This window comes from Rhineura floridana, chromosome 3 (genome assembly GCF_030035675.1).
Source record: "Rhineura floridana isolate rRhiFlo1 chromosome 3, rRhiFlo1.hap2, whole genome shotgun sequence".
Classification (NCBI taxonomy): Eukaryota; Metazoa; Chordata; class Lepidosauria; order Squamata; family Rhineuridae; genus Rhineura; species Rhineura floridana.
In genome coordinates, this window is record NC_084482.1 from 208,479,328 (window position 1) to 208,503,738 (window position 24,411).

The 24,411-nt window shown below is 44.8% G+C and overlaps 1 protein-coding gene across 1 annotated transcript; it reads left to right on the forward strand.

Annotated features, from left to right (window-relative positions):
- The first annotated feature begins 644 nt into the window (after positions 1 to 644).
- LOC133378912 (zinc finger protein 729-like) lies at positions 645 to 23,678 on the forward strand. The gene is made up of 13 exons (XM_061613526.1): positions 645 to 795; positions 2,169 to 2,592; positions 2,931 to 3,012; positions 3,333 to 3,412; positions 3,666 to 3,792; positions 5,701 to 7,421; positions 8,450 to 8,480; positions 15,188 to 15,311; positions 18,577 to 19,000; positions 19,330 to 19,411; positions 19,721 to 19,803; positions 20,067 to 20,193; positions 21,981 to 23,678. Exons 1-13 carry the CDS (start codon positions 668 to 670, stop codon positions 23,357 to 23,359), a joined length of 4,812 nt encoding a protein of 1,603 aa, XP_061469510.1. The 5' UTR covers positions 645 to 667; the 3' UTR covers positions 23,360 to 23,678.
- The last annotated feature ends 733 nt before the right edge of the window (positions 23,679 to 24,411 follow it).

Below are 24,411 nucleotides of genomic sequence, written 5' to 3' on the forward strand. Positions count from 1 at the left end.
ACATCCCCCCGCCTCTCCAGTCTGGTCTGATGTCATAGTCAGATCTGGGCCGCCCTGCTCCCCCACTCAGGTCTCGGTGATCAGTACTGAGTGGCAGATTCAGAAGTGCAGGTCCCTTCATGACAGTCACGCCTTGTCCCACACTCCCCAGTGCTTTCTTCCACACAACATCTCTATAGGAGCCAGTCAGCATGAAAGGGGAGTGTGTTAACTACTGAGAAGAGTCTTTACACTCTGATTGGCTCCAATCAGCTGGCAAGGGCAAGGACGCATGCTAGAAGATTCTTCTGTGGCTGATTGGCTCGTAGGACGCTGGAGACAAGGGACCTGCCTGGGACCGTGCTCTCAACAAAGGGGTCTAACACACACACCCCAGACACTGGACGACTACACCCCTGCCAGTGATACATGCCAGGCCGTCCCATTATTCCATGATCAAATCATGGTTTTATTATGGACCCACCTGGCGTTCAACAGTAGGACCACCAGACTGTTGGGCACACTGGTAGAGCATCCATTAGTGTCCCATGTTCTGTGTGCAACGAATCTTTCCTCCTTGGCTGCTGGTTTGAGAGATGACCTGGCCTTCTAAGGGTTAAAACGAGCGCAATCAGATTCCTAGAGAGGAAGGGAAAGTGGAGAGGTCCATCTGTGCCCTTCAAGGGACATGCACCGCCCCTTCTCTGCACGCCACTTCCTGCCTGGATCTTCTCTGGGGACAAAGCGGTTCCAGTCACTCTCTCTCCCCCTCTCTCTCCCAAGGGCTGCAGCCTCGGTGGCCCCTTCCAGGGTGTGGTGAGCCCCCCTCCCCCTTGTGCATTGGGCAAAGGGGAGTCCCAGGGCTGCAGGGGAGGGTGCAGAGGAGGAGCTGCAAGGCAGGGGGGCGAGGAGGGGGCTGGGAGACCCCTGCGGGGGGATGGAGGAGATGCCCAGATTGAAAAGTGCGAGCGTGCGTGCGCGCTCCACTCTAAAGCAGTAGCTAGAAACCTCGGATTGGTACTTACACTTATGGAGCAGGGAGAGAGAATGTGTTTTGCTAACATACACTTTCATTAAAAAGGGGGTGGGGAATGTGTGGTTTTATTCCAGCCCAAACACAGGAGTTAGGGAGGGAAAGAGAGAGAAAATATGTTGGGAAAGGGGAAAGTTTGTGTTTGTGTGTGTGTGTGTGTGTGTGTAGTTCCACATTACTGGGTGTGTGAGTCTGGCTGTTTCTGCTAGGGAGGTAGAGTTGTGTTACTGTATGTCTTTCATCTGCTGATCTTAGACTGACAATGCTACATTCAGTGCACAAACAGGCATTGTATTTCATATGGAGGGGCTGAAAGTGATTGAAGATTTCTAGTAATTCTGTATAGATGCTCATGCTAGGATAAACGCAAGATTTAAATAGTTAAAAGTCAAGCACTGATTCATTTGTTATGGTTATTTATTAATACTTTATAATAAATATACTCAGCCATGAAGCTCCTTTGGTGCCCTTCAGCCCAGCCTACCTCACAGGGTTGTTGTGAAGATATAGAAGGAGGTGTAAAATGGCTGCAAAGGGGGACTTAGTGCTTGTGTCATAGCATCAAATTTTGCTTCCTTTAACAAAAATGATGCACCTTTATCAAGGAAGGGACATGTTTTTCCCTTCACCCCCTACCCCCCCTAGTACACCTCCAGGCTTCAACCAATCTGGCATGATTGTTGTGTGTTGAGATGCATGCATAAATCCAGATTGTGTTCAGGTGTGTTTACTCCCAGGTTGGTGTGTACAAGGGGCCCTCTCACCATGAACCCTCCTCTGCCCATTCCTCACAAAAAATCCTAGGCTATAACCTGGTACCCACTCACTTGGAAATGTCCCATTAAACATCAAGAGTCTTGCTGCTCTGAGTAGACATGCATACCATGGGATTTTTTAACATCCACTCACATTTACTGAATAGTGGATTCCTGGTGTCCAAACAACTCATCAATTGCAGAGTGAAAGCTTATTTTTATTGAATTAAATACAATTTTATTGTATTACTACCCTGGGCTCCTTTGGGAGAAAGGGCAGGATATAAATATGCCACTGCACTCCTGCTCATGAATGAGTGAAACTAGATTCCTAGAGAGGAAGGGAAGGGGGAGAGGGTGTCTGTGCACTTCAGTGAAATGCGCCTCCTCTCCTCCCACAGCTCAGAAATGAATGAGCACGACCCAGCTATCCCTGAAGCAGGAAAAGGCCCTGATGCCATCAAGTCTGGGACCTGCACAGAGAAATTCCTTGGGGAAAACATGCAGAAGATCTTGGGGAACAGCAACCTCTTCTTAGATGTCCAGTCCCAGCAGTTCAGGTATTTCTGCTACAAGGAAGGCATGGGGCCCCGAGAGGCTTGCAGTCGACTCCATCTTCTTTGCCATCGGTGGCTCAAGCCAGAGCGGCACACAAAGAACCAGATCCTGGACCTGGTGATCCTGGAACAGTTCCTGAGGATCCTTCCGCCAGAGATGGAGAGCTGGGTGAGGGAATGTGGAGCAGAGACCAGTTCCCAGGCGGTGGCCCTGGCTGAAGGATTCCTCCTGAGCCAGGCAGAGGAGAAGAAGCAGGAAGAGTGGCAGGTGAGAGGGTTTCATGTAGATCAGGGAAAGCCAATGTGGTGCTCTCCATATGTTGTTTCAGTAAAACTCCCATCCTCACTGACCATTCATCATATTGGCTGCGGCTGATGTGAGTTGGAGTCTGATCTGGAGGGTACCATGTTGGCTACCCTTGATATCAAATACCTCTAAGGATTTTCCCTCTATCAATCCTTTTCTATTCCTTCTCCTTGTTAGGTGACTTCAGTTCTTATTTTTGCATGGGCATCTGGTTGGCCACTGTGTGAACAGGATGCTGGATAAGGTGGGCCACTGGCCTGATCCAGCAGGCTCTTTTCATGTTCTTATTGCTATTTCAGGAAAAGGGTCTGTTTGGAGGAAAAAGAAATTATTTTTCCGAGGCAGAGAGGACTTCATTGGACACCAGACAGAGGCCGCTGGGTAAGGGTGAATGGGGTTTATCTCCATGTGGTGTCTCTCTTGATTTTGAGTCTTTTCCTCTTGTCTCCAGCCTTCTCCACAGCTGAAAATATGCTCTTATTTGCATCCCATCACGATTTTGTACTTGGAACCAGCACTTTGATTTGTGGCCAAGATCTCAAATGGGGAAAGATGTTTTATCAGACCACTGAAATATAAACTGTGAATAAACAGGGGAAGCCCACTCAACAGATAAGACCCAAGTGTAGTTAGACAAACATTGTTTATCCTCTGAGACAAGCATATACTAAAGGCTTCTGGGCACATTTTGTTTCTCACAGGTGCTGGAACGATGTCACCAAGACCTACTAAACCTTCTCTTTGTGGTGTATGGGAAGCTGCTGCTGTTCCATGTGATCAGGTAGGGGGAAGATTCAATAGGGAAGAGGCTGGGGGCAGCTGGGGTTCCTCTGTCCCCTGCTCCCCTCCCTGGGCCTCAGTGAATCTCTCTCCTTCTCTGTGCTTCTCTTAAAGTTGCCCACAACAAAAGCTGTGAATGCCATTTAAGTCCTAAGAGCAATGACCAGCCATCCCACCTTAACTAACTATTGCATGTTGGTCGTAGATCATCTTTATGTTATCTAGGGGGTGGAAATGTTTTGTTACTCATTTAGGGTCCAGTGGTCTTTGAGGATGTGGCTGTGTATTTCACGGAAGAGGAGTGGGCCCTGCTGGATCCTGACCAGAGAGCTCTGCACAAGGAAGTCATGGAGGAGAATTGTGGGACTCTGGCCTGTCTTGGTAAGGCTCCATATTGGAGCGCAATATCTGTTTTGAAATTCAATATTTCTTTATGTAATGTCCCCAGATATTCTGATGTAGTACCACCTACGTCATCTGGGATTCTTACCCCTCTGCAGTTACCTTGAATGGACAGTTATCTACTGTTTTATCTCTGAGCACTCATCGTCCAATTATGCCCTTCTAAACAGTGGCCCAACTGGTTTAAACTGGGCAGATCATTTGAGAGGTATTTTTGGAGAAGTTAGGATGGTGTAACTAGCCTCTTGGTCATTTTCTGGTTGTCTGTCAAGATGACTGACGTGAAAGATGGGATGGATATTATGATTGGGTCAGAAAACCATCAATCTCAACAAAGGGGCTGGCTTTTACTGCTCTCAAATTTCCACAAATATGGGAAACATCCTGTCCTGGAAACATCTGCCCTGGAGTTCAAAAATGCCCTTTCAGAACTTCCTTTTTATTTTTCTCCTCCCGCCCCCCCCCCAAAATATTTCTTTTATGCTTTGCTAAAACACAATAACACAAAAACAGAAGGATGTAGAAAAAGAGGAAGGCCAAATGAGATGGATTGATTCCATAAAGGAAGCCACAGACCTGAACTTACAAGGTCTGAACAGGGTGGTTCATGACAGATGCTCTTGGAGGTCGCTGATTCATAGGGTTGCCATACGTCGTAATCAGCTTGAAGGCACATAACAAAATTTCCATTTCTTTTTAAAGACTATTCTCTGAACTTTCTCGCTAAAACATTACTCCACATGCTAACACAACATAGCTAAGCTCCAGTTTGGTTTCTAAGATAGCTCACAAGATGTAACATTTCACGTTTTGAGCTTTGGGAAGAGAAGCCCAAACTTCCCCCTTAATTCATCCTCTTTCTTAGACCTGGAGCGGAGGGTGGTATCACATCATTCCTTTTTTAGGGGAAAGGACCATTAGAGGACCTGGATATATCATGGTGCCCTCCAGCGATTGTCCCAGCATCTGTGACCATTGTCCATGCTGATGGAAATGAGAATCTGAGCAGCTCTGGAGGGGGCCCCTCTGGCCACCCTTGTGATAGGAGAAGGGAGTTGGCCAGTAAGAAGAGGCCTCCCTACATCTGCACTTTCCCTCTCTTTCAACACTCCACGTTCCCTTCTTCCAGGCTAGCTCAAGGTTTGGCAGCCTGTCATGGGCGGGGGTGGGGAGATGCCTTCACAGGATAGGGATTTGGCCAATACAGAATCATACCTCCTGCAGTTTGTCTCAGTTTCATCTCTTCAAGGTCTCTTGTTTCAGAGATGTAGGATATATCTATTTGTATTAATTTAAAACATTTATATCCCCAGTTTCCAGTGAACAAGACTTGATAAGGAGTAAAAACAAAATGGTTAGACATCAGTACAACATGTTAAAACTAGAACATAATCAAAGCAACAATATATTAATCAGCATATGAAAACATTAAGCATTGCAATAAATACAAATACAGGTGACAGCCATATTAGGATCCCAGGAGCCTGACTCAGCAGCCCTGCCATAGTCATTGCCCAACTAGTCCAGGATTGGCTGCTCTGACTGGCAAGGTCTCTCCAAGCTGCTATGCTTAGCAGGGCTCCTTCCGTGGTCCTTTAGCTGCTGAAGTGTGGGACTGACTGTACAGTCTTGTAGGGTAGGCTGAAAGAGAGTGATTGGCCCGAGATCACCCAATGAGATCGACCTCTGACTGGGAGCTGAACCCAGATCACCATGGTCCAAATCCAACAGTCTGGCACTCCAGTTGTTGGTCAGTGTCAAACCACAGAATGTTAAATGCTTCTAAGTCCTTTCAGTTCATCCTTCATCACAAGTGTTGAAGTTGTTTAATAATTTGTGGTGACATTTTTTTCCTCAGTGTCTTATCAGCTTCTCTCTTCCTTGCAGATGGTGACGAATGGGAAGTCAAGAATAAGAGAGAACTGGGCGGGAAAGAGATATCTGAAAAAGACAGATCTAAGAAGAAAGAAGAGCAGGGAAGGAAAACTGAAGCAGAAGAGAAGAGGAGGAGTGAATCCTCTCCTTCTCAGGGCAGTGACTGCCATGAGATTTCAGTCCGAGAAAAAACAGATGCAAGAAACAAAGGAAGTAATATTTTTGGTTATTGGAAAAGTCTCAATTATCAAATAGATTGCAAAGCCCACAGCAAAAAACCCAAAGTCCAGAAACTGTATGAATGCTTGGAATGTGGAAAGAACTTTCCTTCCAGTTATAAACTTACTATCCATGCTAGAATTCATACTGGGGAGAAACCGTATAAATGTTTAGAATGTGGAAAGAGCTTTAGAGTCAGTTTTGAGCTTTCTTCCCACAAAAGAATTCACACTGGGGAGAAACCATATAAATGCTTGGAGTGTGGAAAGAGCTTCAGTGATAAGAGAAACCTTACATTCCATCAAAGAATTCACACCGGGGAGAAACCATATAAATGCTTGGAGTGTGGAAAGAGCTTCAGTGATAAGAGAAACCTTACATTCCATCAAAGAAGTCACACTGGGGAGAAACCATATAAATGCTTGGAGTGTGGAAAAAGCTTCATTCGCAAGACATCTCTCACTAATCATCAAATAATTCATACTGGGGAGACCCCATATAAATGCATGGAATGCGGAAAGGGCTTTCCTTCCAATTCTAAACTTACTTTCCATAAAAAAATTCACACTGGGGAGAAACCATATAAATGCTTGGAATGTGGGAAGAGCTTCAATCAAAAGACATCTCTCACTAATCATCAAATAACTCATACTGGGGAGAAACCATATAAATGTTTGGAATGTGGAAAGAGCTTCAGTCAGAAGATATGTCTCATTAATCATCAAAGAATTCATACAGGGGAAAAACCATATAAATGCTTGGAGTGTGAAAAGAGCTTTAGTCACAAGACATCCCTCACTAATCATCAAAGAATTCATACAGGAGAGAAACCATATAAATGCCTGGGGTGTGGAAAAGGTTTCAGTCGCAAGATACGTCTCACTAATCATGAAAGACTTCATACAGGGGAGAAACCGTATAAATGTTCGGAATGTGGAAAGAGCTTCAGTCAAAAGACGTCTCTCACTAATCATCAAATAACCCATACAGGGAAGAAACCATATACATGCTTGGAGTGTGGAAAGAGCTTCAGTCAGAAAATATTTCTCACTAATCATCAAAGAATTCATAAAGGAGAGAAACCCTATAACTGCCTGGAGTGTGGAAAGAGCTTCAGTCACAAGACATCTCTCACTTTGCATCAAATACTTCATACAGGGGAGAAACCATATAAATGCTTGGAGTGCGGAAGGAGCTTCAGTCAGAAGATACGTCTCACTAATCATCAAAGAATTCATACAGGGGAGAAACCATATACATGCTCGGAATGTGGAAAGAGTTTCATCCAGAAGACATATCTCACTTTGCATCAAAGACTTCATACCGGGGAGAAGCCATATAAATGCTTAGAATGTGGAATGGGGTTCAGAGCCAGTTCTCACCTTTGTTCCCACAAAAGAATTCACACCGTGGAGAAACCATATAAATGTTTGGAATGTGGAAAGAGTTTGAGCTGCAAGAAACATCTCACTTCCCATCAGGGAATTCACACAAGAGACAAATTTTTAAATAATGCTTGAATTGTTGAGAGAGCTTCAGACAAAACAGAAATGTCATCCAAGAATTCTCAAAGAGGGAAGCCCATATTAATGTGCTTGAGTGTAGAAAACGTATCTCCCAGGTGAAAGATGGGAGGGGACGGAACATGTTTTTGTTGACTTCATCAGTGGTTGTTCTGTTTCTTGACACGATACTGATATGAATACCAGTTACTGGAAGCCTCAGGAGGGGAGAGTGCTCTTGCACTCGGGAGCTCTTCTTATGTTCTTGCTTGTGTTGCTAGTGTATATCCAGTGTATTTGTATCTTGTAATTTTTTAAATATTGTTTTGATTCATTTGTTGCATTTATTATGCTTTTACTGTGTGCTTTTTAATTAGTTTTCATGTGTACAGGTTTGCTATTGTGAGATCTTTTGAGCTCAACTTAGAAAACAGCACACAAATATTAGCATCAGTAAGAAGATGCAGCTCACTGCTCATCCAAGAATTCACAGAGCAGAGGATCCGTATAAATGTTTGTGTAAGTTAAGTTCTTTAAGTGCCCCAATGGGCTAATACTGGTGGTCAAACAGAACCCATGAGGCTAATGCTTACCAAAGCATTCCTAAGTACATGGTCTTTTTGTTTAAAAGCGGAACAGGCCCCCAATCCAGAATGGAATTCCCGAGGACAGGCCCTGGTGGTTTTGGAATCATGTTAGCAGGGGTTAGTCTCGTACAAGGTTCAGACCAATCTGAACAGGAAATCAGTCCAGGTAAACGCAAGCATTTAAAGATAAAATAGTTTATGCAGTAGTCGAGCAACTGTCAAATGGAAAGGTTTTGGGGGTTTTTTGGTTTTTGGATCTTAAACAGATCAAGTGGTGTAACTGTAAACCTGTGAAATATTAGGGAAGATCTTAACAGGAACAACCCCCGTACATTTACTTTGTGAAATAACCTCTAGCTGCAGAGAAATTTGTGGCACATGGCAGCTAGTGTGATGTGCTATACAACAGTATTGTACAGCTGATAATTTTGAATCTTTTTCCTCTTTTTGTAGTTCTTTGAAAATCTGATACATAACTCTCTGTGTGCGTGTGTGTAAGATAAGAATAAAACTCTGAACTCTGAGCCTCACCTGGGAATAAAATAAGAGTGATGATGAAACACAGTCTATCCCTACAGAACTGGTTTAGAGGGAAATTGTGAGAAAAAGCTTCAAAATTCAAAAAAGGACAAGTTCAAGGCAAGATAAACCCTTCTTTCAAAGAGAAGGTGAACAAAGGCATTGGAACAAGGAAAAACCTGGGAGCTAAGCAAAAAATAAAATTGAAGTAGTGTGTACTAGCTACTGACATCCTCCAAACATGGGACACATCCACAGCATATGTCTGATGCACTCTTATTCCACTTTAGCAGTCATGACTCTTTGTTCAGTAAATGGCCCCAGCCACTCATCCACTACAGCATTCAGACACTGATACAGAACATTCACAGCCTCTCCTGATTCAGATGTTATGGAGATATAGAGCTGCATGTCATCAGCATACTGCTGACTCCATGCTCAAAAACTCCTTGCTCCCAACGGCTTCATGTAGAGGTTGAATAGCACTGGGGAGAGAATAGTACCCTAGTGAACCTTGTAGCACAAGATGCTTGGGGGCAAAGGACCGCTCACCCGGTGTTACTATCTGAACGTGACCCTGAAGGTAAGAAAGGGGCCACTGTAATACAGTGCCTCCAATGCCCATCCACTGAGTCGGTCCAGGAGGATACCATGGTCAATGATAAAATGCCGCTGAGAGATTGAGCGCAAGTAACAGCGTTGCATTCCCCCTGTCTCTCTCACGGTAAAGGTCAACCATCAGGGTGACCAAGGCTGATTCTGTTCCAAAAACAGGTCTGAATCCAGATTGTGATGGATCTAGATAATCAGTCTCATCCAGGAATACCTGCAATTGCTCTACAACCACCATCTCCACCACCATTATCAAGAATGGGGTGCTGGCGACTGGTCTATAGCTGTTACACTCCGTTGGGTCCAGTGTGGGCTTTTTAAGAAGTGGACACACCGCCTCCTCTTTAAGGGCAGTGACCATCACACAGTCATGCAAAGAAGTGTTTGCTACACCTGTGACCCATTCAGTCACCCCACTCCAGCTAAATTCAATAAGCCAGGATGTACAAGGATCTATTGAGCAGGTGGTCAGAAGCATCATTGCAAGCATCTTGTCTGCATCATTGGGCCACATTAACTGGAACTGATCCCACAACATTGGATTTGATGTTGCATCTCTTTGCTGCCCCCACCGCCATGTGGAAGGCCCAATTGCAAGCCCAAACACGTGCTCAGTTGGCTCCAGAGCGAGAACTATGCCCCATATGCTCCAGTCCTCGTCCAGACCATTTAATCGACCACAGCTCCTCAGTATACCAAGGAGCAAAGCGGGCTCCACGGCACCAGAGAGGACCCTCGGGAGAGATCGTGTCAATGTCCTACGAGTCTCACCTTTCCATAGTGAGATTAGAGCCTCAACAGGATCACTGCCTATCCACTGGAAAATCCCCCACAGCTTCCAGGAATCAGATTCCGTCGGTGTCCGGGGTCGGGCCGTCCTAGCTGATCCTCCTCCCCAGCAGGGGAGAATTGCTGCTTCAAGACCAAACCTCACAAAGAAGTGGTCTGACCATGACAGTGGGGTGATAGCCATCCCACCAATTTCCAGACCACCACCCTCCCCACTTGGAGCAAAGACTAGTTCAAGGCAGAGCTTGGAGGTAACTAGTTACAAATAACGAGCTACTTGTAATTTATTACTTTTCTGAGTAACGACTGGGTAACTTTGTTACATTTTGCTGGTAATAGAACTAGTAGTAACTTCATTACTTTTAAGCTGTAACTTTAACGTTTCCAGTGTTACTTTTGGGTGTTACTTGGGGGGCAGGGGAAATCTTCTGTTCCTCTGATTTGTGGATAAAAATCATGTGCCTCACACTGGGCTTTTGTGCAGCGTTGGTCTTCCCTCATGCTCTGTGGGTGCTTAGGAGGCAAAGAGGGAAGAGGTGGAGAGCAAGACGGGGTGGAGAAAACAATTGTTTAAAAATTGACAGGAGTGGAGGGAGAAAAGAGCCGGAGGGCAAGGAGGCAGCAGAAAAATGGACATGAAGAACTGGCTGCAGAGGTGAGAGACGACAGTGTGTGTGTGTGTGTGTGTGTGTGTGTGTGTGTGTGTGTGTGTGTGTGTGTGTGTGTGTGTGTGTGTGTGTGTGTGTGTGTGTGTGTGTGTGTGTGTGTGTGTGTGTGTGTGTGTGTGTGTGTGTGTGTGTGTGTGTGTGTGTGTGTGTGTGTGTGTGTGTGTGTGTGTGTGTGTGTGTGTGTGTGTGTGTGTGTGTGTGTGTGTGTGTGTGTGTGTGTGTGTGTGTGTGTGTGTGTGTGTGTGTGTGTGTGTGTGTGTGTGTGTGTGTGTGTGTCGCGCAAAGCTCCAGCGATTCTGCCTCCCTTACCAGCAGAGAGACTTGACCAGAGCCAAAAGCAGGGCTTCAGGATGACCGAGGGACAGGCAGAAGTTGCAGCAGCAAGGGTCCTAAAAAGCTGCTGCTCCCAGTTTTCTTTCCTGCCCTTTCTTCCTAACAAGTGGGTTGCATCTTCGTCTTGTGAGGAAGATATTATCTGGAAGCTCTTTTGTGCAAATCCTCCCCCATGGCAAATGCAAAGAGTTTCAATTGGGCACTTGTCCAGGTACTTGTTAAAAATGATTGTATAGCTGACTTACAGTACAATATCTACAAGTCTCCTCAGGAGTAAGTCTTTATGTTTAATGGAGCTTACTCCCAGGTAAATCAAATTGGGTATAGGATTGCACTAATTAGGCAACATAGGGACTGTGAAGGTTGAAGCTGTACCAGTTTGCAGGGGGGGGGGAATATGACCCTTTATAGTACAAAGATGCATCAATCTGGTTAAGGCAAGTAAAATTTGATGCATGTAATACAAGGACTAACCTGCAATCCAGTACTTGTCTACACAGAAGTAAGTCCAATTGGGTTTAATGGGACTTACTCCCAGGCAAGTGTGTATTGAGTACACACCTGGGAGTAAGTCCTATTGAACCCAATACAGCTTACTTCTGAGTAGACATGTATTGGATTGCAGTCTTAGTTTCCTTTTTTCCCCATTTTAATTCTGCTTTCTGCATCTCCACAACAGCCCTATGAGGTAAGTTAGGGTGAGAGTTAGGGACTGGCCCAAGGCAATAAATAAACAAAACCAATGATGAGTAAAAATTTAAAATGTGAACATGCTCATGCTCAGTATTTTTGTCGCTCTTTGTCAAGGCTTTGTGTGTGGGTTTTTATGTCTACTGTCTCATAACTTCTTTTTGCTTGAGAATGTCGTATTTCATACTCTTACAGATGTTCATTTTTTTTAAAAAAATGCCCAAATTCTGTGGGTTTTTTTTTTTTAACTTGTTCTTTGCATGGTTTAGGGGTGGCATTGCAGGAGATCAGGCTCTTATGGACAGCTGTGGAGCAGGTAGAAATTAAATGGAGTAAGCCTTTTTTGTATGGAAATACAATTATGGAGAAAGCTTCACCTGTTAACATTCTATCTGTCAGACATCTTATTACTTGTGTGTGCCCCCCTTCCCAGATTTATTTTTGATTTGTGAATGCCATGACCATTGCCATTCCCTCCCCCTGTTTCTCTTTGCAATAACCCTGTGAGGTAACTTAGGGTGAGTCAATATATGTACATAAGCAGCAATTGGTAGTTGTAGTTGGTACAGCAATAATAACGTATAGCCCCTGAAATGCTGAAATGTATTCTGGTGGAGTCCAGTCTTATATATGTCTACTCCAAATTAAGCCTCATTGAGTTAAATGGATAAGTATATAGGATTGCAGATTAATTTCTACCTCTGAACGGAACACACTGTCAGACATAGAATTTAAGAGACATACTTTTCTGGATCTGTTTGAAACAGATGGGTAGGTGGGAAGGGAGTTGGGTCTTCCACATAGTGCCCTCCAGACGTTGTTGGACTACAACTCCCATCAGTCTCAGATAACATAACAACGCTGAAGTTGGTTCCTCGTTAGTTCCCAGTTCCTTATTTGCTTGAAAGTTAAAAACACTAAAAAAAGAAGTGCACAGCTACAGCAACTCCAAGCCAAAGTTAACATGTCTCTGAACCCCAAAATATATGTTGGGATACCTGTATTATATATCTCTGTGATCTGCAGACTCTCCCCGTCAAGAATAACAACAAATTTATTGCATCAAAATTATCAGGCTTCTGAAATGCTCATGAATGCATAATGATGGCATAAAATCATAAAAAATAAGTAACTGGGTGTGCCCACCCCACAATCTGTTCTGTGCCAGGACAACTCATAAACCCCATGGAAGGGGAGGATGTCCTCTATGAGATGCCAGTGTGTCCCATCTGGCACAGAGCTTTTGCTGGGTGCGGGGCAGGTATAAAGGCATCTATGCACAACCCAAAGCGACAAAAATATGCAGAACACAATAAGAAACTGAAGGTGCCCCCCAAAAAATCTACGCTGTGCCAGGCAGTAGTGTAGTGGCAAATTCAGAAGTGCAGGGTCCCTTCATGATAGTCTCAGCCACAGCCAGACCCCCCTCCCTCATTTTGTCCAGGGTTGAGAATGAGGTCCTTGTTCATTCCTTCTCCCACAACAACTGATGTCCCTAGAAGATTATCAGTATGAAAGGGGAGGGTATTAGCTACTGAAAAGAGTCTTCTCAGTGGGTGACTCACCTCCTTTCACTCTGTTTGGCTCCAATCAGGAGGAAAGGACAAGGAAGCATATTAGAAGACTTCTTAGTGGCTAACACACTCACCTTTCGTGCCGATCAGCTCATATGATGCTGGAGACATAGGAACCCTGCTCCCAAAAAAGTAAGGGGTCTAGGACTCCCTGAACCCCTGGACAACTACGCCCCTGGTGCCAGGACAAATCATACATCCCAGGGAGGGGAAGGCTGACCTCTACAAGATGCCGGTACTTCCCACCTGGCCTATAGTTTCTGCTGGGCACAGGGCACTCATAAGGTAATCTGTGCAGAACTAAAATAAGAGTAAGGAGAGAAAAATATGTGATTTGGGGTGACCACTCCAAAATCTGCTGTGGGCCATGAAGCAAAGGGGAGAGAGTCCTCAATGAGATGCCTCTGCATCCTTCCTGGAATGGATATTCTTGTGGACACAGAAAACAGATATGTGCATCTATGCACAACAAGCAATGTAGAACATATATAAGGGACTGTGGGTTCCCACCCCAAAACATGCTTTGGGCACTACAAGTCATACATCCATGCATGCAGGAGAGGGTTCCCACCCAGGTCAGAGCTTCTTTTGTATGTATGGTATAGACAAGAGCATAGATGTATTAGAAAAATAGCAAATATGTGAAAAATGGAAATGGACTGCCTTCAAGTCGATCCGACTTATGGCGACCCTATGAATAGAGTTTTCATGGTAAGCGGTATTCAGAGGTGGTTTACCATTGCCTTCCTCTGAGGCTGAGAGGCAGTGTCTGGTCCAAGGTCACCCAGTGCACTTCATGGCTGGGTGGGGATTTGAACCCTGGTCTCCCAGGTTAGGGTCCAACACTCTAACCACTACACCACGCTTAGAGGAAAGAAAATAAGAAACGAGTGCCCATCCTAAAAGATGATTTGGGGCACCACATATACTTCCATGCATCTGGGAGAATGTGTTCTGTGAGATGCCAGCCATGCATACTTGTTTAGAGTGTCATCTAGGAAATTACATCTTCTTCGAGAAATCATTGTTTGTTGACCCTGCGACAAGTCATTCTGTCACCAACATCAGTGTCTTTTAAAAATAATAATTGAGCTATAACAAAAGTAAGGAACAGGCCAACACAAAACTTTGTATTTGTAAAAGACACCCCTTTCCTCGAGTGTATGATTTGTCCTTGCCCAGAGCAGATTGTAAGGTGGGCATCCCCAGTTACTTATTTATTTTCTGTCTCTTTTTGTCCTTCTTGGCTGTGCATAGATGCCCTCATCCATGCCCTGCACACAGCAGGTACTCTGGGCCAGTCAGGAAGCAGTGGCATCTTGTAGAGGACACCCTTTCCTAGGGTGTATGATTTGTCCTAGCCTGGAGCAGATTTTGGGGTGCCCGTCCCCAGTTCCTAATTTTTCCTGTGTGTTTTTGTCTAATTTGATTGTGCAAAGATGCCCTCATCCGTGCCCTGCACCCAGCAGGTGCCCTGGGCCAGGTGGGAAGCAGTGGCATCTCGTAGAGGACACCCTCCCCTTTCCTGGGGTGTATGATTTGTCCTGGCCCAGAGCAGAGTTTGGGGTGGGTACCCTCCCTCACTTATTGTTTATGATTTTATGATAGCATTATGCATTTATGACCATTTTAGAAGCCTGATGATTTTGACTGAATAAATTTGTTGTTATTCTTCACAGGGAGAGTCCCAGATCACAGTGATATACCATCAGGGGTATCCCAACATATATTTTGGGGTTCCGAGACATGTTAACTTAGGCTTGACGCTGTTGTAGCTCTCAACCTTTCTTCTTTTTTAGTGTTTTGGACTTTCAAGCAAATAAGGAACTGGGAACCAACCTCAGCGTCGTCCTATGATCTCTGTGCAAGGCGTCCTTCCTCCTTGGCTGCTGCTTTGAGAGATGACCCGGCTGCCTGGCCCTCCAAGGGTTAATATGAATGGGCCGAGATTCCTAGAGAGAAAGGGAAGGTGGAGGGGACCATCTGTGCCCTTCAAGGGAAATGAGCCTTTCCTTTCCTGCATGTCACTTTCTGCCTGGATCCACTTTCTGCCTGGATCGTTTCTGGGAGGAAAGCAGCTCCTGTCTCTCTCCCAAGGGCTGCAGCCTCGGTGGCCCCTTCTGCAATCTGGTAAGCCCCCCTCCCCCTTGTGCTTTGGGCGAAGGGGAGTCACAGGGCTGCTGGGGAGAGTGCAGAGGAGGAGCTGCAAGGCAGGGGAGCGAGGAGGGGGCTGGGAGACCCCTGCAAAGGGGGATGGAGGAAGATGCCCAGATTGAAAAGGCTGGAGTGGCCGACAGTGCAAGGGAGAGACCCTCACCCCATAAGGAGGTGGCCTCTTGGGCTGACCCTTTCAGGATCCCCATCACAACGCCCACCATCCTGGAGCAGAGCTTCTTTTCCCCCACTCCCCTTGAAAACGAATCCTGGTTAGTGAGATGTGCACACGATGGCAGCTGGATGGAGGGGATCAGTCACAAAATTTTTTTTTTTATAAACAAAACACTCAAGCTGCTCCTTCCAGGTTTTACTGGCCCTCCTAGAGTCCCTCTGTCTCTACAGCCAATCTGTCTCTACAGCCAATCAAGTTGTGCAATTCCCAGGTGACGAATGTGCAAGTTGAAAAGCTACCCCTGGTTGCCTAGGGAGAGATTGGCCTTGAATCTAGCAAGGTGAGCAGTCATGACAGGCAAGAATCGGTCAGCATGGATCCCCCTTGCACACTGGTTGGCTCTCACCACTTGTTGTTTGGGGGGGAAGTGGGGGAGAGAGAGTCTCCAGGACCTGCGAGATAGAAGTTTGCAGAGGAGAGTGGACAGCCAAGCCCAGGTTCTGCCTTTCTTATGATCACTGCAAGCTCAGGCTGCCAGTCAGCAGCAAGGGTTAGGGAGTGATTGGGACTTGCTTTTAAAAAAAGTTGTGAAGGGAAGTTTGGAGCAGTATATGGGTCCCTGCATGCCCCAGGGAGGAATCATAGAATCAGAGAGTTGGAAGGGGCCTATAAGGCCATTGAGTCCAACCCCCTGCTCAGTGCAGGATTCCAAATTAAAGCATCCCTGAAAGGTGACTGTCCAGCTGCCTCTTGAATGTCTCCAGTATTGGAGAGCCCACTACCTCCCTAGGGAACTGGTTCCATTGTTGTACAGCTTTAACAGTTAGGACAATTTTCCTGAAGTTTAGTTGAAATCTGGCTTCCTGTAACTTCAGACCATTATTCCGTGTCCTGAACTCCGGGACGATGAAGAAGAGATACTGGCCCTCTTCTGTGTGACAACTTTTCAAGTACTTCAAGTGCTGTTGTATCTTCCCTCAGTCTTCTCTTCCCAAGGCTAAACATGCCCAGTTCCTTCAGTCTCTCCTCATAGGGCTTTGCTTGCAGTCTTTGCTTTGCCTTGCTACATCCTTCTTAAACTGTGGTGTCCCAAACTGGATGCAATACTCAAGATGAGGCCTAACCAGTGCCGAATAGAGGGGAACCAATACTTCATGCAATTTGGAAACTATACTTCTGTTAATGCAGCCTAAAATAGCATTTTCCTTTTTTGCAACCACATCACATTGTTGGCCTTATATTCATCTTGTGATAAGCAGCAATCCCAAGATCCTTCTCCCATGTCGTATTGCTGAGCCAAAGATCCCCCATCTTATAACTGTGCATTTCATCTCTTTTTCCTAAGTGTAGAACTTTGCACTTGTCCCTGTTAAATTTAATTCTGTTGTTTTCACAGCCTATCAAGATGCCTTTGAATTTTGTATCTGTCTTCCAAGGTATTAGCTATCCCCCCCCCCCAGTTTTGCATCATTGGCAAACTTGATAAGCATTCCTGCACCTCCTTATCTAAGTCATTAATAACAATGTTGAAGCGCACTGGGCGCAGGACTGAGCCCTGCCCTACCCCAGTCCTTACCTCCCCCCAGTCTGAGAAGGAACCATTGATAAGCACTCTTGAGTACGATTCTGGAGCGAACTGTGGATCCACCTGAAAGTTGTTCCATCCAGGTGGCATTCAGCTAGCTTTGCTGAAGTCAAATTATATTATGTCCACAGCATTCCCACAGTCTACCATGGAGGTTTCTGAAAGGGGGGTTGTGTATGTGTATAGTGTGTGTGTGTAGAGAGAGAGAGGGCTTTTGTTCAGTGGGGACTTACACCTAAGTAAATGTGCCTTGGATTGCAGCCTTACAGCCCATTCCTATGCATGCTTACTCAAAAGTCTCAATAACAACTGTAGGAAGGTCATCAGAAATCCCATGCAACAGATTTGTGTGTGTGAGAGAGAGGGGGGAGAGAGAAGAGAGTGCTCCGCTCTAAAGCATTAGCTAGAAACCTTCTAGGATTGGCTAACAGACACATTCTCATTTTAAAACCAAAAAGTGGCCAGGAGTTAGGGAGGGAAAGAGAGAAAAATATGTTGGGAGAGGGGGAAGTGTGTGTGTGTGTGTGGTTGCATATACCTAGTTGTGAGTCTGGCTGTTTCTGCTGGAGAGAGGGAGTTGTGTCACTATAGGTCTGTCACCTGCTGATCTTAGACTGACAATGCTACATTCAGTGCACAATCAGGCATTGTATTTCAGATGGAGGGAGTTGAAAGTGATTGAAGTTTTATAGTAATTCTGTTTAGATGCTCATGCTGGGATAAATTCAAGATTTAAATAGATCAAGCACTGATTCTTTTGTTATGGTTATTTATTAATACTTCATAATAAATCCCCACTCAGCCATGAAGCTGCTTTGGTGCCCTTGAGCCCAGCCTACCTCGCAGGCTTGTTGTGAAGATCTAGAAGGAGGTGTAAAATGGCTGCAAAGGGGGACTTAGTGTTTGTGTCATAGCATCAAATTTTGCTTCTTTTATTGAAAATGATGCACCTTTATCAAGGAAGGGGCATGTTTTTGCCTCCACCCCCTACCCCCGCTTAGTACACCTCCAGGCTTCAACCAATCTGGCATGATTGTTGTGTGTTGAGATGAATGCATAAATCCAGATTGTGTTCAAGTGTGTTTACTCCCAGGTTGGTGTGCACAAGGGGCCCTCTCACCATGAACCCTCCTCTGCCCCTTCCTCACAAAAAATCCTAGGCTATAACCCCACTCACAAGAGACTTGTTGCTCTGAGTAGACATGTATACCACGGGATTTTTTAACATCTACTCACATTTACTGAATAGTGGATTCCTGGTGTCCAAATAACTCATCAATTGCAGAGTGAAAGCTTATTTTTATTGAATTAAATACAATTTTATTGTATTGCTACCCTGAGCTCCTTTGGGAGAAAGGACAGGATAAAAATATGCCACTGCACTGCTGCTCCTGAATGAATGAAACTAGATTCCTAGAGAGGAAGGGAAGGGGGAGAGGGTGTCTGTGCACCAATGAAATGCGCCTCCTCTCCTCCCACAGCTCAAAGATGAATGAGCACGACTCAGCTATCCCTGAAGCAGGAAAAGGCCCTGATGCCATCAAGTCTGGGACCTGCACGGAGAAATTCCTTGGGGAAAACATGCAGAAGATCTTGGGGGACAACAGCCTCCTCTCAGATGTCCAGTCCCAGCAGTTCAGGCATTTCTGCTATGAGGAAGCCATGGGACCTCGAGAGGCTTGCAGTCGACTCCATCTTCTTTGCCGTTGGTGGCTCAAGCCAGAGCAGCACACAAAGAACCAGATCCTGGACCTGGTGATCCTGGAACAGTTCCTGAGGATCCTTCCACCGGAGATGGCGACCTGGGTGAGGGAATGTGGAGCGGAGACCAGTTCCCAGGCGGTGGCCCTGGCCGAAGGATTCCTCCTGAGCCAGGCAGAGGAGAAGAAGCAGGAAGAGCGGCAGGTGAGAGGGTTTCATCTAGATCAGGGAAAGCCAATGTGGTGTCCTCCATATGTTGTTATAGTAAAACTCCCATCCTCACTGACCATTCATCATATTGGCTGCGGCTGATGTGCGTTGGAGTCTGATCTGGAGGGTACCATGTTGGCTACCCTTGATACCAAATACCTCTAAGGATTTTCCCTCTATCAATCCTATTCTCCCTATAATATTATTTCAGTTCTTATTTTTGCATGGGCATCTGGTTGGCCACTGTGCGAACAGGATGCTGGATAAGGTGGGCCACTGGCCTGATCCAGCAGGCTCTTTTCATGTTCTTATTGCTGTTTCAGGAAAAGGGTCTGTTTGGAGGAAAACGAACTGATTTCTCCAAGGCAGAGAGGACTTCATCGGACACCAGACAGAGGCCGCTGGGTAAGGGTGAAGGGGGTTTATCTCCATGTGGTGTCTCTCTTGATTTTGAGTCTTTTGTCTCCAGCCTTCTCCACAGCTGAAAAAATGCTCTAATTTACATCACATCATGATTTCGTATATGGGAACCAGCACTTTGATTTGTGGCCAAGATCTCAAATGAGGAAAGATGTTTTATCAGACCACTAAAATATAAACTGTGAATAAACAGTGGAAACTCACTTAACAGATCAGACCCAACTAGACAAACATTGTTTATCCTCTGAGACAAGCATATACTAAAGGCTTCTGGGCACATTTTGTTTCTCACAGGTGCTGGAATGATGTTGGCAAGACCTACTAAACCTTCTTCTCTTTCTGGTGGAGGGGACGCTGCTGCTGTTCCACATGATCAGGTAGGGGGAAGACTCAATAGGGGAGAGGCTGGGGGCAGCTGGGGTGCCTCTGTCCCCTGCTCCCCTCCCCGGGCCTCAGTGAATCTCTCTCCTTCTCTGTGCTTCTCTTAAAGTTGCCCACAACAAAAGCTGTGAATGCCATTTAAGAAGGCTTCAGTCCTAAGAGCAATGACCAGCCATCTCACCTTAACTAACTATTGCATGTTGGTCGTAGATCATCTTTATGTTATCTAGGGGGTGGAAATGTTTTGTTGCTCATTTAGGGTCCAGTGGTCTTTGAGGATGTGGCTGTGTATTTCACGGAAGAGGAGTGGGCCCTGCTGGATCCTGACCAGAGAGCTCTGCATAAGGAAGTCATGGAGGAGAATTGTGGGACTCTGGCCTGTCTTGGTAAGGCTCCATGTTGGATATCTGTTTTGAAATTCAATATTTCTTTATGTAATGTCCCCAGATATTCTAATATAGTACCACCTACTTCATCTGGGATTCTTACCCCTCTGCAGTTACCGTGAATTGACAGTTACCTACTGTTTTATCTCTTGAGCGTTCATCTTCCAGTTATGCCCTTCTAAACAATTGAAGAGGGTGGTAAGCATCCAAGATAAAACAGGAGAAAAAAGAGAAGACCCCAAGATGCTGAAAAAAGGGGATTCTTGAAATGAATATCCAAATAAGTAACTTACTTGGGTTTTCATTTCAAGAATCCCCTTTTTTCAGTGTCTTGGGGTCTCCCCCCTCTTTTTTCTCCTCTTCTAAACAGTGGTCCAATTGGTTGAAACTGGGCAGATCATTTGAGAGGTATGGTTCAGAGTAGTTAGGGAGGTGGAATTAGCATCTTCTTGGTCATTTTCTGGTTGTCCGTCAAGACGACTGACATGAAAGAAGGGATGGGATGAATATTACGATTGGGCCAAAAAAACATCAATCTCAACAAAGGGGCTGGCTTTTACTCCTCTCAAATTTCCACAAATATGAGAGGCTTTCGCTGACGTGGAAACATCTGAACAGGAGGTTAAAGATGCTCTTGCATAACCTGCTTTTCATTTTTCTCCCCCCCCCCCGGTAAATATATGTTTATGTTTTGATATTTCCCTTCACATTTCCTTTTAAAGGCAACTCTCTGAAATTTACCTCTAAAACGTTTCACCATATGCTAACACAGCATAGCTAAGCTCCATTTCGGTTTCTAAGATAGCTCACGAGATGTAACATTTGACATTTTGGGCTTTGGGAAGAGAAGCCAGAAGCTTCACTTTTATCCTCTGTCCTAGACCTGGAGCGGAGGGTGGCAGCACATCGTTGTCCCTGCTGATGGGAATGAGAATCTGAGCAGCTCTGGAGAGGGCCCCTCTGGCCACCCTTGTGATAGGAGAAGGGAGTTGGCCAGTAGGAAGAGCCCTCCCTACATCCGCACTTTTCCTCTCTTTCAACACTCCACATTCCCTTTTTCCAGGCTAGCTCAAGGTTTGGAGCCTGTCATGGGGGGGAGGAGAGAGGCCCCTTCACAGGATAGGGATTTGGCCAATACAGAATCACACCTCCTGCAGTTTGTCTCTCTGTGTGTTTGTTTATGCACACGCACACACACAGCATTTTTTCAAACATCCTAAATTTCATCTCTTCAAGGTCTCTTGTTTCATAGATGTAGGATACATCCATTTGTGTTAATTTAAAACATTCATATCCCCAGTTTCCGTTGGAGTAAAAACAAAATGGTTACACATCAGTACAACATGTTAAAACTAGAACATAATCAATTAGGATCCCAGGAGCCTGACTCTACAGCCCTGCCATAGTTGTTGCCCAACTAGTCCAGGATTGGCTGCTCTGACTGGCAATGTCACTCCAAGCTGTCATGCGTAGCAGGGCTCCTTCCATGATCCTTTAGCTCCTGAAGAGTGGGACTGACTGTACAGCCTTGTAGGGTAGGCTGAAAGAGAGTGATTGGCCCAAGATCACCCAATGAGATTGACCTCTGACTGGGAGCTGAACCCAGATCACCATGGTTTAAGTCCAACAGTCTGGCACTCCAGTTGTTGGTCAGTGCCAGACCACAGAGAATGTTAAACCCATCTAAATCCTTTCAGTTCATCCTTTATCACAAATGTTGAAGTTATTTAATCATTTGTGGTCTCATTTTTTCCTCAGGGTCTTATCAGCTTCTCTCTTCCTTGCAGATGGTGACAAATGGGAAGTCAAGAATAAGAGAGAACTGGGTGGGAAAGAGATATCTGAAAAAGACAGATCTAAGAAGAAGGAAGAGCAGGGAAGGAAAACTGAAGCCGAAGAGAAGAGAAGGGATGAATCCTCTCCTTCTCAGGGCAGTGACTGCCATGAGATTTCAGTCCGAGAAAAAACACATGCAAGAAACAAAGGAAGTAATACTTTTGGTTACTGGAAAAGTCTCAATTTTAACAAAAATGGCAAACCCCATACCAAAAAGAAACTCTATGAATGCTTGGAATGTGGAAAGAACTTTCCTTCCCATTACAAACTTACTATCCATGCTAGAATTCATACTGGGGAAAAACTGTATCAATGTTTAGAATGTGGAAAGAGCTTCTTTGATAAGAGAAATCTTACATTCCATGAAAGAATTCACACTGGAGAGAAACCATATAAATGCTTGGAGTGTGGAAAGAGCTTCATTCGGAAGACATCTCTCACTAATCATCTAATATCCCATACTGGGGCAAAACCATATACATGCTTGGAGTGTGGAAAGAGCTTCATTCGGAAGACATCTCTCACTAATCATCAAATATCCCATACTGGGGCAAAACCATATAAATGCTTGGAGTGTGGAAAGAGCTTCATTAATAAGACAAATCTTACATTCCATGAAAGAATTCACACTGGGGAGAAACCATATAAATGCTTGGAATGTGGAAAGAGCTTCATTCGGAAAACATCTCTCACTAATCATCTAATATCCCATACTGGGGAGAAACCATATAAATGCTTGGAATGTGGAAAATGCTTTGGTAACAAGACATCTCTCACTAATCATCTAATATCCCATACTGGGGAGACCCCATATAAATGCATGGAATGCGGAAAGGGCTTTCCTTCCAATTCTGCACTTCATTTCCATAAAAACGTTCACACTGGAGAGAAACCATATAAATGCTTAGAGTGTGAAAAGAGGTTTAATCACAAGACATCTCTCACTAATCATCAAAGAATTCATACAGGGGAGAAACCATATAAATGCCTGGAGTGTGGAAAGAGCTTCAGTCAAAAGATCTCTCTCACTGATCATCAAAGACTTCATACAGGGGAGAAACCATATAAATGCCTGGAGTGTGGAAAGAGCTTCTGTCGGAAGATACATCTCACTAATCATCAAAGGCTTCATACAGGGGAGAAACCATATATATGCTTGGAATGCGGAAAGAGCTTCAGAACCAGTTCTCACCTTTCTTCCCACAAAAGAATTCACATTGGGGAGAAACCATATAAATGTTTGGAGTGTGGAAAGAATTTTAGCTGCAAGAGATATCTCACTTCCCATCAGGGAATTCATACAAGACAGAAATTGTTAAGTAATGCTTGAATTGTTGAGAGAGCTTCGGACAAAACAGCAATGTCATCATCCAAGAATTCACAAAAGAGGGAAAACCATGTTAATGTGCTGAGTGTACAAAACTTATGTCCCCGGTGAAAAATGGGAGGGGACTGAATATACTTTAGTTAACTTGATCAATGGTTGTTCTGTTTCTTGATACGATATTGATATGAATACCAGTTACTGGAAACCTCAGGAGGGGAGAGTGCTCTTGCACTCAGGTCCTGCTTGCGGGCTCCCCAGGGGTTCTGGTTAGCCTGATCCAAGAGTTTCTTCTTATGTTCTTACTTGTGTTGCTAGTGTATATCCAGTGTGATTCATTTGTATCTTGTGATTTTTTAAATATTGTTTTGATTCATTTGTTGTATTTATTTTACTTTTTTGTGTACTTTTTAATTAGTTTTCATGTGTACATGTTTGCTATTGTTGTGAAATCTTTTGAGCTCAACTTGGGAAGGCAGCACACAAGTATTAGCTTCAGTAAGAAGATGCAGCTCACTCCTCATCCAAGAATTCACAAAGCAGAGCATCCGTATAAATGCTTGTGCAAGTGAAGTCCTTTAAGTGCCCCAATGGGCAAAAGGTGGTTAAACAGAACCCAGGAGGCTAATGCTTACCAAAGCAGTCCTAAGTATATGGTCTTTTAGTTTAAAATCAGAACATGGCCAGAATGGAATTCTAGGGGACAGGACCTGGTGGTTTTGGACATGTTAGGTGAGATCAGTCTGGTATCCCAGATGCAAGGTTCAGACAAATCTAAACTGGAAATCGGTCCAGGTAAAGGCAAGTGCTTAAAAATAAAAGTGTTAGCAATAGTGGAGGAACTATTAAAATAGCAAGAGAAGAGGAGAGCAACTATGGAATGGAATGGATTTTTTTTTGTATCTTAAGAAAACATCTAGTGGTCTAACTGAAAACCTGCGTAATATTAGGGAAGATCTTAGAAGGACCCCCCCACACACACATATATTTTCTCTGTGAAAGACGCAGAGAAAGCTGTGGCACATGACAGCCAGAGTGGTGTGCTGTACAACAGGACT